Source organism: Primulina tabacum, chromosome 18 (assembly GCF_025594145.1).
Source record: "Primulina tabacum isolate GXHZ01 chromosome 18, ASM2559414v2, whole genome shotgun sequence".
NCBI classification, from domain to species: Eukaryota; Viridiplantae; Streptophyta; class Magnoliopsida; order Lamiales; family Gesneriaceae; genus Primulina; species Primulina tabacum.
In genome coordinates this window covers 27,137,981-27,152,267 of record NC_134567.1, presented here as the reverse complement: position 1 = coordinate 27,152,267, position 14,287 = coordinate 27,137,981, and the positions used below count along the sequence as shown (strand labels likewise).

At 29.8% G+C, this 14,287-nt stretch overlaps 1 protein-coding gene across 1 annotated transcript; it reads left to right on the top strand.

Moving 5' to 3' along the window:
• The first annotated feature begins 2,621 nt into the window (after positions 1-2,621).
• On the top strand, positions 2,622-4,137 carry LOC142533048 (flavonoid 3',5'-methyltransferase-like). The gene is made up of 5 exons (XM_075639642.1): positions 2,622-2,771; positions 2,958-3,043; positions 3,149-3,293; positions 3,384-3,515; positions 3,623-4,137. Exons 1-5 carry the CDS (start codon positions 2,721-2,723, stop codon positions 3,911-3,913), a joined length of 705 nt encoding a protein of 234 aa, XP_075495757.1. The 5' UTR covers positions 2,622-2,720; the 3' UTR covers positions 3,914-4,137.
• Positions 4,138-14,287: the final 10,150 nt, after the last annotated feature.

Here is a 14,287-nt window from a genome sequence, read left to right as displayed (position 1 = left end):
GCAAAATTTTGGTTGGAATAATTATTTTGGTGCATTAACGTTTAACGTGGGTTAGTCAATGCTGTATGAATATTCCTCTCAATATTCTAATATTATTAAATCATATAAGTCTCTCATGTTTTGATAGAAATTGATTTATATGTTTATGATCAAAGACTAATATTTAACATTATAGAGAAAGAAATATTCTAAATATAGCATAAATAATCTCATTTTCTGCTAATAATTACGAAATTATTTGATTTTGAATTTTTTCATGAATATTCTTACTTTAATAGGCATAATAATTGAGACCCTGATTGATCCAATGAGTTTGATTAAAAAGATTCTTAGTTTTACTGTCAAATGAGTGTTTTTTTTCTTATTATTATTTTTTTATTTGATATAAATACATATGATCTTATTTTTATAATTTTATTTTTTTTTGCATGATCTTTTGGTCGTTGGAGAGTCATGCATCTTTTTTTATATTAATTTTTTCAATCACGAGTTTTAGTCGATTAAGTTTTCAAATTTTGTTTTAATAGATTAATTTTTAATTTTCAATTATTTTGGTCTAATTACCTAATGTGGTATTAGAAAATACTGATGTGACACCGAAAACTCCTGACTGACGTCAAAAACTGTTAGCGTGACATAAAAAATTGTTGACTTGTCAGATGTCACATAAAAAATTGTACTAAGATAAGTGAAAATTAAAGTTAATGTAATAAAACCAAACTCCAAAAAATTAAAAGACAAAAACCCAGAATCGAAAAAAAAAATATTCGATCGAAAGTAATTTTACTTTGAGATAATTGTGCGAAACACTCCTTTGAGATTTCCGTTGAGTTAATATCTCCATGTTTTATGGATTTGAGCATTATCCCTCTGTTAATGTGAAAACTGTGTCAATACTATTATGAAAATTCTTGTTGAGCTAATAATCATCTATGTAGCATATTTGAACATTTTAGTCCATCTTTTATATTTTTTTGAGAAAATTAGTTCAACATATTAGCCAATTAATTCCCTAAAAAACTCATCTTCTACTACAAATCAAATTTTAGCACAATTATTTCATTTAATTGCGTCAATTACAGATATTAGCTCAAGAAAAATTTTCACACGGATATAGACACAATTTGGGTATTAACAAGAGACTGAAATTCTCAAATCGGTTACACATAGATATTAGTTCAACGAGAATTTTACTGTGTATTTGACACAATTCTCTTTTTTTCTTTTTTTGTAATATATACATTACTTTTTTAGAAATATGTAATATATATGCTGGTGAACAATTATTGGATTCTTGGTAGGTAAATCTGATGGTGGGTCACGATCCGTGAAAATTGTTCCCAACGGTTTTAAATTTATTTTATTTTTGAACAAGGGCTTTCAATATTTTTAATTTACATTTCTTCGACTTTTTATTTTTTATATATACAAATAGTTTCCACGTTTATAAATTTCTAACCATTTCGGTATTTTTTATAACATACAAATTACTTAATTGTGGATCAAATTGGTAGTTTTATTAAAATTATATGTTGCGGTAATAAATTAATTTTAAAATTTTAAGTTGTAAGATATTTCAAATCTCACATTTATAATTTTAACCTATTATCCAAACTATCATCCTCCAATCATGATACCACTTTATAAGTTATGGGAGGCAAAGACCTCATTTTGGTTATGATATCAATCATACGATCAAATATTTTCATTTAAATTATAGTAAGTCAGATTGATATAATTCAAATCTTTTAAATTACGAGCACTACAAATATATCATCTAGGTATCTCTCGAAAAATTATAATTACTTCCAAATATAAAGCATAATTGATTAAATTATATGATAAAGAATTAAATATTGCACCATCTATTGCATTCAATTCTTCTAATATTTGCAAGAGCTTATTTTAAGTCTTTATCGATATTTTATTGAATAAAAATTTAAAAACACTTAAGATAAGCTCTTACAAATACTACATAAAATAGTTTATACAAAACAAAACAAAAAAAAACTCCATTAAAATGGTGAACGAGATGGAAAAGTCGGTTTTTGTCTTTAAATAAAAATTAAATTTATTTTTCAATCCATAACGCATTGAACTATTGTACTCGCGGAGCTTCTGTTAAATTAAAGAAACTCAAGTTCACCACCTTCTTATACGAGTATTTCGTACAGATCTTACATAATACGGTTTGTCTGATTAACATGATTTGAAGAATATCGTATTATTCCGAAAATTTACTCAGTGCGCACCGAAGATAACGGCCGCTAGTGCTCACGTATTGAAAAAAAAAAAAACTCAAATCCATCAATCATATTTTAAAAAAATAAAAAGTTACCTTCAAATTTTTTTTAGAAAATTTATTTTTACTAGATCAGTCGTATTTAAATCCGAGGTTGTAAGAATTTCAGTCCATTGCGGCGGTGTTGTTGATGAAAAAGCACTAATGGCCAATGCACCCACCCCCAACCCTATCAATATACCAATATAATTTTTCTAAGAAATTATAATTCTCACGGAATAAAATAATTATATTGATACAAGAAAAGTTAGGTGAGTCGTCGTAGATATTTACCCATTGAAACTTTCAATCTTCACGCGTTGTCACTTGGCCACCCAGAGCTTATAAATAAAGCCACGCTTTTGGCAAAGGAAGCAGAACCCAATCCATCATTCATTTCCATAGCTCCAAATTCCTTCGTATATTCATATTTTCGAAAATGAAAGACAAATTTTCGGGCACCATTCTTCAAAGCCATGCTCTTTCCAAGGTTCGATTTCTATATCGAATAATTCGTATCCGAAATTCGAGTTCTTTTACTTATTTACTAAATAATTTTGTTTCCATTTTTTCCACGTAAATAAAATATTTTCTATACTATCGATTTATTGCTTCATAAGTCATAATTCGTCCTATTTTTTTCTTATAATTAATTGATTCTTAAAATTGCATACAGTACATTTTGGAAACAACTGCATATCCCAGGGAACATGAACAACTCAAAGAAATAAGGAAGGCTACTGTCGACAAATATAATTTCATGTAAGATTCTATACATATATATATATATATATATATCGACGAAATGTTTTTTTCGAAAAAAGTTATTGTAATAAGTAGTTATTAATTATATGAGTAACTTACCAGGAGCATGATGAGTGTACCTGCCGACGAGGGATTGTTTATATCAATGTTGTTGAAGATAATGAACGCAAAGAAAACCCTGGAACTCGGAGTTTTTACCGGCTACTCGCTTCTATCAACCGCCCTAGCACTCCCCGAAGATGGAAAAGTACGTAATTTTGTTGGATAATTCGTTTTTTTGATGATAGAATTAATATGAACATAGATTAATCAGTATTTTTGGAATTGTGTTCTTCAGATAGTAGCAATCGATCCAGATAGGGAAGCATTCGAGACCGGATTGCCATTCATTCAGAAGGCAAACCTGGGGCACAAAATCAAGTTCATTCAGTCTGATGCAAATATCGTTCTCAAAGAATTTGTTGCCAATGTAATTGGTTAATTTTATTCTTTTGATCCACAAATTTTAAAATATTTTACTTCAGACTAATAATTATTTATAATAATCGGTAATAAACTAATTAATATAATTTGCAGGGAGAAAGTGGAACATTTGATTTTGCATTTGTGGACGCTGATAAAGATAATTACATAAACTACCATGAGGAATTATTGAAGTTGGTCAAAGTTGGAGGAATTATAGCGTACGACAACACCCTATGGGGTGGAACAGTAGCAGTATCCGAGGAGGATGAAATGGAAAATTACTTGAGAGTATGGAGACAAGCAGTCATAGATTTCAATGATTTCTTGGCTAATGATTCTCGCATTGAATTGGCTCTTCTTTCTGTCGGAGATGGTCTCACCCTTTGCAAGCGTCTCAAATAGACCAAATTATTCTTTGAGGGGAAAAAAATGTATTATGGAATATGTTTATATCATTTCATTTTTTTATAGTACTGTCTGTGTTGTATTCTCGTTTCAGTTTATGATTTTTCTGGAGCTTATTTCAGTTGTGATTGAATAAAAAATATGCAAATGTATTAATTGTATCAATACCAATACATACATACATACATATATATATATATGGAATTTGATTTCTTTTTATACGTTTTTGCTCTTTTTCATAATTGTACATGTCAAGTTTAATTTCTATTTTTTTTGTTTTTGTAACAGTTCTTGCACGGTCAATTAATGGCTATTCTGATTTTATTTTTTTAGAAAGAGACAAAGAAAAATTAATTTTTGGAGGAAGTGTTGATGTGGAGCAAGACGAGGAGACAACGAAGTAATTTGAGTTCTTTTACGTGCTTTTGCTATGTTATCATTAGTGGGCATGTCCTTTAAAAATAAAAATGAGACACATGTCAATTTTAATTTATATATATATATATATATATTAGAGTATTTTTTATCGAGTTGTTTTAGGATTCGATCGTTTTTTTATGTATGTATATGCTTCTAGTAGTTGGACAATTCAATCTGTTCAACACAAAATCAATAGTTCAAGCTACAAACCATAAGAAGATCATATCAAGAATCTATTTCAAAACGGACCCTTGAAATGATCGATATTTAATTGTTCAAATCTAACCGGTCAAACTTTAGCAGATGAAAGGTGGATACTGCGATTCGAGCTATTCAAATACTACCGGTTAAAGTAATCAAAGCACAATATTCTACTAACTCTCGATTGACGAATATATTCCAAATTGCTGAATTTCGATCAAATTTCCAGAGACTAAAAGAGATAAAGTCGGAAAAAGCAAAAGGACCGTTGAAATTGTATACCACAATTGAAAACGACAATATTATTTTATCGAGAGTTAGTACACATGATAGTTAAAAAGATTTTTCTGATCATTGAAACTTTTCAAGTATAAATATGCAGATTCAAAAGTGAAGAAATAACCGAACAAACAATAACAAAGATATTAAATTACATGTTTTCAATCTACATTACTAGATCTTGAGCACATTTATTCTTTCAACATTATATTGCTCACTTAGTACGTGTCTATCAGTTCATACAGATCTTCTAAGGATCATTTGTGTCATCCTACCAACTCAAGCCGTCAAAATTAACAGTTGGTGTTTGTATTGGTTTGTGGTAAACCCAGTGTTCCTAAACAACTAGAAGTTATTAAGTGATCACTGAAAGTTTTGGTTTAGACAATGATAAATCATGGTTGAAATGAGTTGTTACAAAGTATTATAAAACCAAGTCTTTTAGTGAATTTTTTTCTTAATCAGAAGAAATAGTGACATAGAAGTAATCATCTCCTAAAATTCATAAACATTATCTCTTTTACATTACACACTTTATATTGTCTCCTTGTGTATCTAGATGTTTTGTTAATTACTGCTTACATTAAATATATAGTTTATCACTAGTCTAGTTCATTTGTTTCTGCACTTGTTCATTTGTGTCTTTATTATTATTATTATTATTATTATTTTTTTTTTTTCAGTCTTATTGTAGTCATTATTTTTTATTAGATTGATTCACAAGCGTCTTGCAATTTAATGATCATGCTAATTGTTTTTTTCTTTTCAAGATTTGTATTGCCAATATATTTTTTACTAATATTGTATTGTCCATTATAACATGTAACAAAAGTAAACATTAAAACTTTATTCTGATCAAGTTTTGGAAGCAAATATGGCATTCAATAATGAGAACTCATTATTACACTTCTCATCATTTATTACACTGCTTGAATTTATGGAATCAAACACGAGACCCTTAATCTAATACTAATTAATGTATTAATTAATGTAATTCAATTATATCTCGTTTTACCAAAAATTTGTAGCTAGTTGTAACTATGCAATTTCAATCTTGTAAATTGTGTGAAAACTCAAATGTCATGTGTCATGTATCATGTGTGAATTATTCTTCTAGCGGAGACAATTATTACACACCAACTAGATAATTCGATTATGCACGTTGACATTTTTCTATGGAGCCGGATGGAAAAATAAAAAATCTGGTTAATTTCAATAAGTTTCTTAACAATTAAAAATTAATTAATTACAGGAATAGCTTTTCAAACATAGTTGGAGCATGATGATTTCTTAACGAATCGATAGCTACGTCCATTCAACAATTGCGTATATAACAGAGGGAAATATTATTATTATTATTATTTTTATTTTTTTTTTGAGACCCCCATTAATTTCTAACTAACTAATTTTTTGAAATAATCGAAAGAAATTAACATATGTTTGACTTTTGTACTAATAATTACTATTTTCTTGATTTTGAATCTCTTTCATATATTCTTAGGCATAATAATTGAGACCCTGATTGATTTTTTATTTGTCTACGTAATATGTTTACGTCCTTGTTATTTCTGTGTATTGCTTAATTTTATTTCAATTTGTGATCTTTCTTGAACTTATTTCAATTGTATGATAACTCAATAATAATAAATCATAAATATACTAACGATAATTTTGAAAGATGAGATAATATCCACGTAGTAGTTAGAATAGGATAGAAACTGATTTTGGTGTGTCAAATTATGTTTTCTCAAATTTGCCCAAATCTATAATGTAAGAATTCACTTTCTGGGTTTAATAGTTGTATTAACAAGCATATTTTCACATATACCTTCTCACCTTCCCCCTCAAGGTCCTTAAATGAAATCCCACATCGTTAAACAAATGGAGAGAAGCTGGATATTTAAATGAGCGTGTAGCAACACGATGTGACATGTTTTAAAGCCGTGAGGCCTCGGGCCAAAGCGGACAATATCACAAGTGGGTTGAGCCATGACATTTGGTATCAGAACCAATGTGAGTGTCGTTGCACGATGTGACACGTTATAAAGCTGTGAGGCCTCAGGCAAATTAATTTATTAGTTTTTTCATTTTTTATTTAACGAATTAATTTATACATTATTAATATTTTATAGTGATGTTTTTAAATGCTGGTTGAACTATTTAATTAAGATTTATTTTTATTTTCTTATAATTTCAAATGTTTTAATTTTAAATGAATTTGAACTATAAACTGAGTTTAAAACTGTTTACCATGCACGCTTACCTTGAAATGAATTTGAAACTCAAAATCAAAATGGGTTGCTTTCGAAAAATTAAAAAAAAAAAAAAAAAAAAAGATGTCTTCTTTATATTTATCCGTCCGTCCATTTTCTCTCATTTATCTCAGATATCTAATAACTATACATATTTAGTATAAAAAAATATTTTGCTAATATAATTCAATCGTTAAATTCATTTGTTAGTTCCAATAATTTATAATAAATTATTAAAACACTCATTAATTGAGTATAAAATAGGAAATTTATTTGAATGATTAAGTTTCTCCAATGATATTATTTAAAAAAAAAATTAAAAAAATTGAGACAGACAGCACCAACGTCCACAACGGTGTACATGCACGCGTTTCATTTTCATATTATTGCGAGACTTTTGACAAACCCTTTGGTCAAAATAAGATACAATAATTTGCAGATTTCGTCCTAATACATGGAACTTTAATAAAAATTCACATCATTTTCCCTATTCTTGGATGGATGGAAAATCGTGGTCGAGGAGTGTGAAACATGAGACAAATAAAACTTTGTTGGAATGAACGCTATTGTCCATTTTGTTCTACAATTTCTGCAAATATCTGTGTAATGAAAAATATATATATTTCTTTCGTCTATATTTGCTTGTTTTTTTAAAAAAAAACATTTCGAGAAGATAATCGGAAAAGCAAAATTTACTAACAATCTTCATACTTCACTCTTATTTAATTCTTTCACTGAATAGTTATATGTTTTCAAAAATTGAGATTATAGATAAAATTTAACTATATATTTGAGATATTCGAAAAAATAATTTGCATCGTGAAACAACGATTTTCACCCTCACGGGAGTAACCTAACCGGTAGGCATTTACCAAAATAAATTATTGAATTAAAAAGAAGTGCATTTATCAAATCCTGCTCGACACAAATGGCGGGCTATGCTTTTTCTATCATATTTTTAAAACATATCACTATATTTTTTTAGAGTCGTGTTACATTTACGACGAGATTTGTATAACAGTTTTTACGGCATAAAAAGCTCGATACAAACATTATATCTATCAAAATCTAATTAAAAAAAAATCAATACAAAATCTCTTGAGATAACAAATAGATATCACGATATAATTGCTGTAAATATCGTTTTTCCGATGTACTTGTTGTACTTATAGGTTTATTCATTTTTTGAGTAAACAACTGAAAAACCCCATCTTTATATGTCTTAAACGCACATGAAATTCCATAGGAGGTTGGGCTTACTGACAAAAGCGCAAGCCAATTTGTTGAACCCCATAGTATTGATTGGGCTGACTCAAAAGCCCAACTCAACTAATTGGTGTATAATCACCTCTAAAGAAAATTATTGAAGTACCAAGACAAAATCTTTCTACCCCAATTTATGTACCCTTCTTACATCATATTACATAGTTTATATATTACACATCGACAAAAATCGAATGAAAATTATAAATAAGAAACGATCGATCTTTCATATCTTCCTAGTATCCATTGTTTTCGGCTAGGTTGGGTATCTAATCTCATTCGCACCCCTAACTTCGTATCTCATTGTCAATATCAACCCAACATTCGTGTTTTTTTCAATCTATACGCATTTCACCGTTTCGCCGACAATTCTCCCTGTCCCTACCTACATGATAATTATCACAATTTCCTGAAGTAACATGGCTAGTGTCCATCAATTTACATATAAAATATGAGAATACCGACAAATATGAAGCAAAATTTTACAGTAAAGCAGGTGCTCCTTTAATTTTTAGCTCACAAGCTTTTGCACACCATAGGAATCTCCTAATAAAACAATATGGATTTGTGATATCTGTGTGCCAACACTCAAAATGGCGCCATATGCCGTGGCGGAGCCATATTATTAGCCAATGGACCACTTTTTTTTATATATTATTTATGATCATTTTAGATTAATTTAATATTAGTTCATATAACTCAATTTTAAAACTTATAGAATCTCATATATTGAAATTTTTTTTGGTGTCAAAATTAGACACGAACCACCAACCCGATACAGTTCAACCCGAAAAAAATCATGTTTGGGTTTGAGGTTTTCGGGTTCGGGTCAAATCAGGTTGGACCGATAGCTGACCAGAAAAAAATGATCGGATTGGGTTCAGGTTGACCCGAAAATTTTAATTTTTTTAAAAAATATAATTAATAAATATGTATATATTTTTATATATTGTATGTTTGAAAAAAATTTATTATATATTAATATCATATATTTTCATAATTTAATATTTATTTTGAACAATTTTTTATTTTTTAAACAATTGTTTATTTGATAGAGTAAATATACTTTATTTTTTACAATTAGGCTTTCAATTTTAAATCATATATATGAGGGAGATTTTGTTATTATGTGTTTAAATTAAAATATTATTTTTTTGAATTTTATTTAAATTTTGTAAAAAAAAATATTTTAAAAAATCAAAATCGGGTTAATCGGGTTGACCGATTTGATTCGGGTTCGGGTTGAATTTGAGAGTTTTCGAGTTGGATTCGAATTGAACAATTTTTAAATAGTACAGTTGATCAAACTGATCTGACTCAACCTATCCGAACCGACACCTCTCAATTACCTAGAAGAGATTAATAGTTCTAACTCTAGGTTGACTATATGTGCCGAAACCATGTTGAGATGCAATCATGCATATATATTGCATCTTCCGATGTAAACGAATTGTTTTTGGCAGTCCAAGACCACAGAGCTGACATGTTTCCATATATGCCGAATCATCATTGTCTTTTCCATTTATGTCCATATAATTTATACCCAAACCCTCCTGATTACTAACATACGTAATTTTTTTTCAAAAATTATATTTAATTTAATTTTGTTGTTGAATTTAATAAAGTTTTTTAATATATAATTGTGGTTTTAGTAACCCTATTACACTAATATACTTGTACAATATTTTTTTATAATTCATTTGGTTTATATTTAAATAAAGATTAGAATGTAATTATAAGAAATAGTGAGAGATAATTACTACAATTTTGATATATGAATTAAAAACATAATAAGAAAAAGGAAAGAAAAAAATAATTCAAGTTGGAATTGAACTTACAAATGCTTAGGAAACAAAAACTCAATTTGTTTAGTTACATGTGATTTGTATTAAAGTTTTAACATTTTATTAATATATATAATATTAAAACATATCATGACATCAAAAGTTAGTTATTCTATGTGTCTCAGACTTAATAATATAATAATATATATAATCATTTTTAGCTCCATAATTAAAAAAAACTCATCTTTTCTCTCATTTTTCTTTCCTATGATCATCTCACTCTTCTTTTTTCTCTTTCTTTCGACCATTTTAAATTCATTTTCACTCATCTTTTGAATAAATTTCAATTAATCCTCAAGAACATTTAAATTCAATTGAACCAATGAAACATTTTGTTCCTCAAGAAATTGATGTACGACAGTTCTTTTTTGCATACTCTCCTCCTCCATAGTACACAAAATAGGCACTTCTCCTCCACCTAATGATTCAGCTTCCATTGTACATCGTTTAACATCATTCGACTGACCAATTAGTGGAATACTATCGTCAACAACTTTATTAACCACAACTTCAAATTCAGGTTCCACTTCAACATCAATTCCAAGTTCAAGCTCAACTTCATATTTAGGTTCAACTACACCTTCAACCTCAAACTGAGATTCAACTACAACTTCAACCTCAATTTGTGGTTCAAGATCAACAGACGTCTCTACTACTATCACCTCGTTACGTGGACATTGGCAAATATCATGACCAACTGCTAAACATCAACAACATATAATATCAACAACATGAGGTCTAGAAGTTTTAGATGTGATGTTCATGCCTTGTAGCTTCATGCCTCGACTCAACCATTGGCTTTTCCACGGTTTTCTCGTTTCTGTTGGACCGCCAGGTGGATGCCATCGAATCATCATTCAAGCCACGCTCATCTCTCCTACCACCTCGCCTATTATTGTGATTTGGAGCAAATCACTTACTCATCACCCCTTTCATCTCATCTCACGTAACTATAGGGTTACGTCCACATCGTCTCCTACCCAATACCATCTCATCCCACCAAGAAATAGCACAGTCGGCAATGAGAAACTATTGTACATCAATTTCTCGACGAATAAAATGTTTCATTGGTTCAATGGAATCCAAATGTTCTTGATGATCAATTGAAATTTATTCAAAAGGTGAGTAAAAAAGAATTTAAAATGGTCGAAAAAAAGAGATAACAAAAGAGTGAGATGATCATAGAAAAGAAAAATGAGAGAAAAGATGAAAAAGAAAAAAAGACCAGAGAAAAGAAATAATAATAATTTGAAGGCCCAGAAGAGTGAGATAGAGAGTTGTTTATTATTGCATAAATCTTTTAATGTATCTTTGTACAAAGTGGTTTATTCTCGTTGTGATGATATAACCGGTTCAATCCCGAACATTGTTACTTCATCTTTGCAGGATTATGGTGATGTCATGATGAGGAAGCGAGCAAGTGTTGATGGTGTGAGAATGCAATGGGATGATCCATACGAAGTCGAGAGCAATCGTGATGAGGTAAGGTTAGTTTCAACACAACATCTGAGAGATATGATTCGTTTCCTTACCTTGAGTTGTTGTTTAGTTTTCAAGATTTTGGAGAATGGGTTGAAAATGTGATAATTAGAAGGTATGACTGTGATTTAACATTGTTGCCTAAGTGTCTTAGAATTGAGAATGGTGATATATTTCATGAATTAAATTCAAGTGTTATTTATTTTGAGTGCTCAAATATTGTCAAATTTATGAGGCTTTGTCATGGCAATGACTTGTGTGCATTAGAATTAAATCTATGTGAAGAGTTAAATGATTACACGGATAGTACATTTAGTATGTCCTATTTGCATGATTTATATTTGGTTGGTGATGGTTTTGAGAGTATTGATAAATTGCATGCACATATTATGAATTTTGATTTATCACGGGTTACTAAGTTGTTGGGATTTGTTTTCTACAAGAGTTTATATGCATTAGACTTAGATTTTTGTGATGAGACAAGGGATTCTATGATTAGTATATATGATATGTTCTATTTGCATAGCCTATATTTGCTTGATGATGTCTTTGGAAAGAGCATGAATGAATATAAAAAATTCTATGTTCATGATGAATATATAATTAAAGAAAATAAATTTGACATTCTATATTCATTGCATTAATTACCTGATGGTGAAGCGTATTGTAATGGCTTGATAATTGACATAATACATGTTTATATGTATTGGATGCATATGAAAAGACACGTTGAGTGTGATTGTGATACATGCATTGAATATGGGAGAATGACATGTCGAATGTATTTTTATGTCATGCATCAGTTATATCTTACTCCTAGTGAGATATGGTCGTACACGTGTATGTATATTATTTTGGTGTTCACTAGGTCTAAGAATGGGAGAAATATGATATTTTTTATACCTACTGATATTTTATCATTTGATGCCATTTTTTATTTGGTATGTGGTGAAGTTGATGAGTTTATAGGAAATATAACGGTGATGTTTTGATTTCCAGTGCTGATGGAGCGAGTAAATGATTGCGTCTACAAACTTGAGTTTCAAGGTAAGCATGTTGATAATATAATTCTTGTTATTACTAACTTGCTTTGTTTTTTTTGTAGGTAGACAAGATTTGAGGACAAATCTTTTTGAAGAAGGGGAGTATGATATAAATCTGGCCAGACATAGCGTGTAAATGATTTGAAGGAGGTTCAATGGAGCCTTGCATGGACTCATGAACAATCGAGGAGAGCTTGCAAGCAAGGTTCCAAGCCTCGAAGAGTTCCTGATGCATGGAAATGAGCTCGAGAGCCATAAGATCGTTGTGCAAGTGTTAAACGAAGAAGAAAACAGAAGCCTCCGCGCCCAAGCGGTCAAATCCTATTGCCCGAATGCCAAAGTCACTGTCCAGAATGTGAATTCCAGAATCCTCCGCGCCTGAGCGGTAACGCGCCTGAGCGGTAACATCTTACCGCTCGAGCGCGCCTAGTCCAGAAAACCTGGCGCCTGAGCGGCTGAATCTCGCGCCCGAGCGCGCCCATCTGCGAGAAGAGTCCTAGTCACCTAGTTTAGAGTTCAAATTATTTAGATAAATAGATTTTGATATCTTTTAGGTTTGTAAATAATATAAACACAAATTTTATTTATTGTAAACAATTAATCTTGAGTTTAATAATTTTTTGTGAGTTTTCTCTCAAATATCAAAGCTTGGCTTTGTATACACATTTGTGTGTTTCTCAAATCAAACTTATCAAAGTTTAACACTTTGTAGTGTATGTCGATTATTCTTCATCCGGATTGTCAAAGACGAGTTCTTTGAAGGTTCGCTTGAAATCGACTGTTTATCTCGTTAATATTTGTTGCTACGTTTTTCGTAATTTAGAGGTAAATATTACACAATTACTTGATTCAAAAAGATCGGGACAACACAACATAACATTTTCTTTGTTTCATCGAGTCAAGGATATGACTCCGTTTTTGAGTGCGTTTGCTTTTCGTGGTCGAAGAATCGCATCATTTGGTATCACCACATTGTTAAAATAGATTACTAAATCTTTAAGGTTATGTTTGGAGCGAATGATTTGGATTTGAAATTATATGATTTGAATCCGGTAGAATTTGAAATATGTAACAATTACTTGATTTGGATTTGAATAATTATATGATTTGAATCCGGTAGAATTTGAAATATGTAACAATTAATCAAAAAATAATTAGTTTAATATTTGAAAGTCAATGTCAAGTGAATTTACCTAAACCCTAAACCAAATGATTTGTTATTATTGATTTGAAAAGCTTAACTTCAAATCTATCCAACCAAATATAACTTAAAAGTTTGATTACTGATTTGAATATAATCGAGTAACTTGCAAAAATAAAAATGTAATTATCAATCATTACACAAATTATAAGGAAAATAAATTATATTGAGGGGGAAAAAATCACATCCCGTTGATTACTCCCACTCATTTATGCTATATATATATACAACTAATAAATAATAATTAGTAATGACTATAATTAAACCACCCTCAATTAAATAAGGAAAATTAGAGATTTTAAAAATAGAGGGTATTTATGTAATTACGTCCACATGCAATAATAAATAAATACAAATTCAGCTCTACAGAGAGAACTAGTGCCACTGGT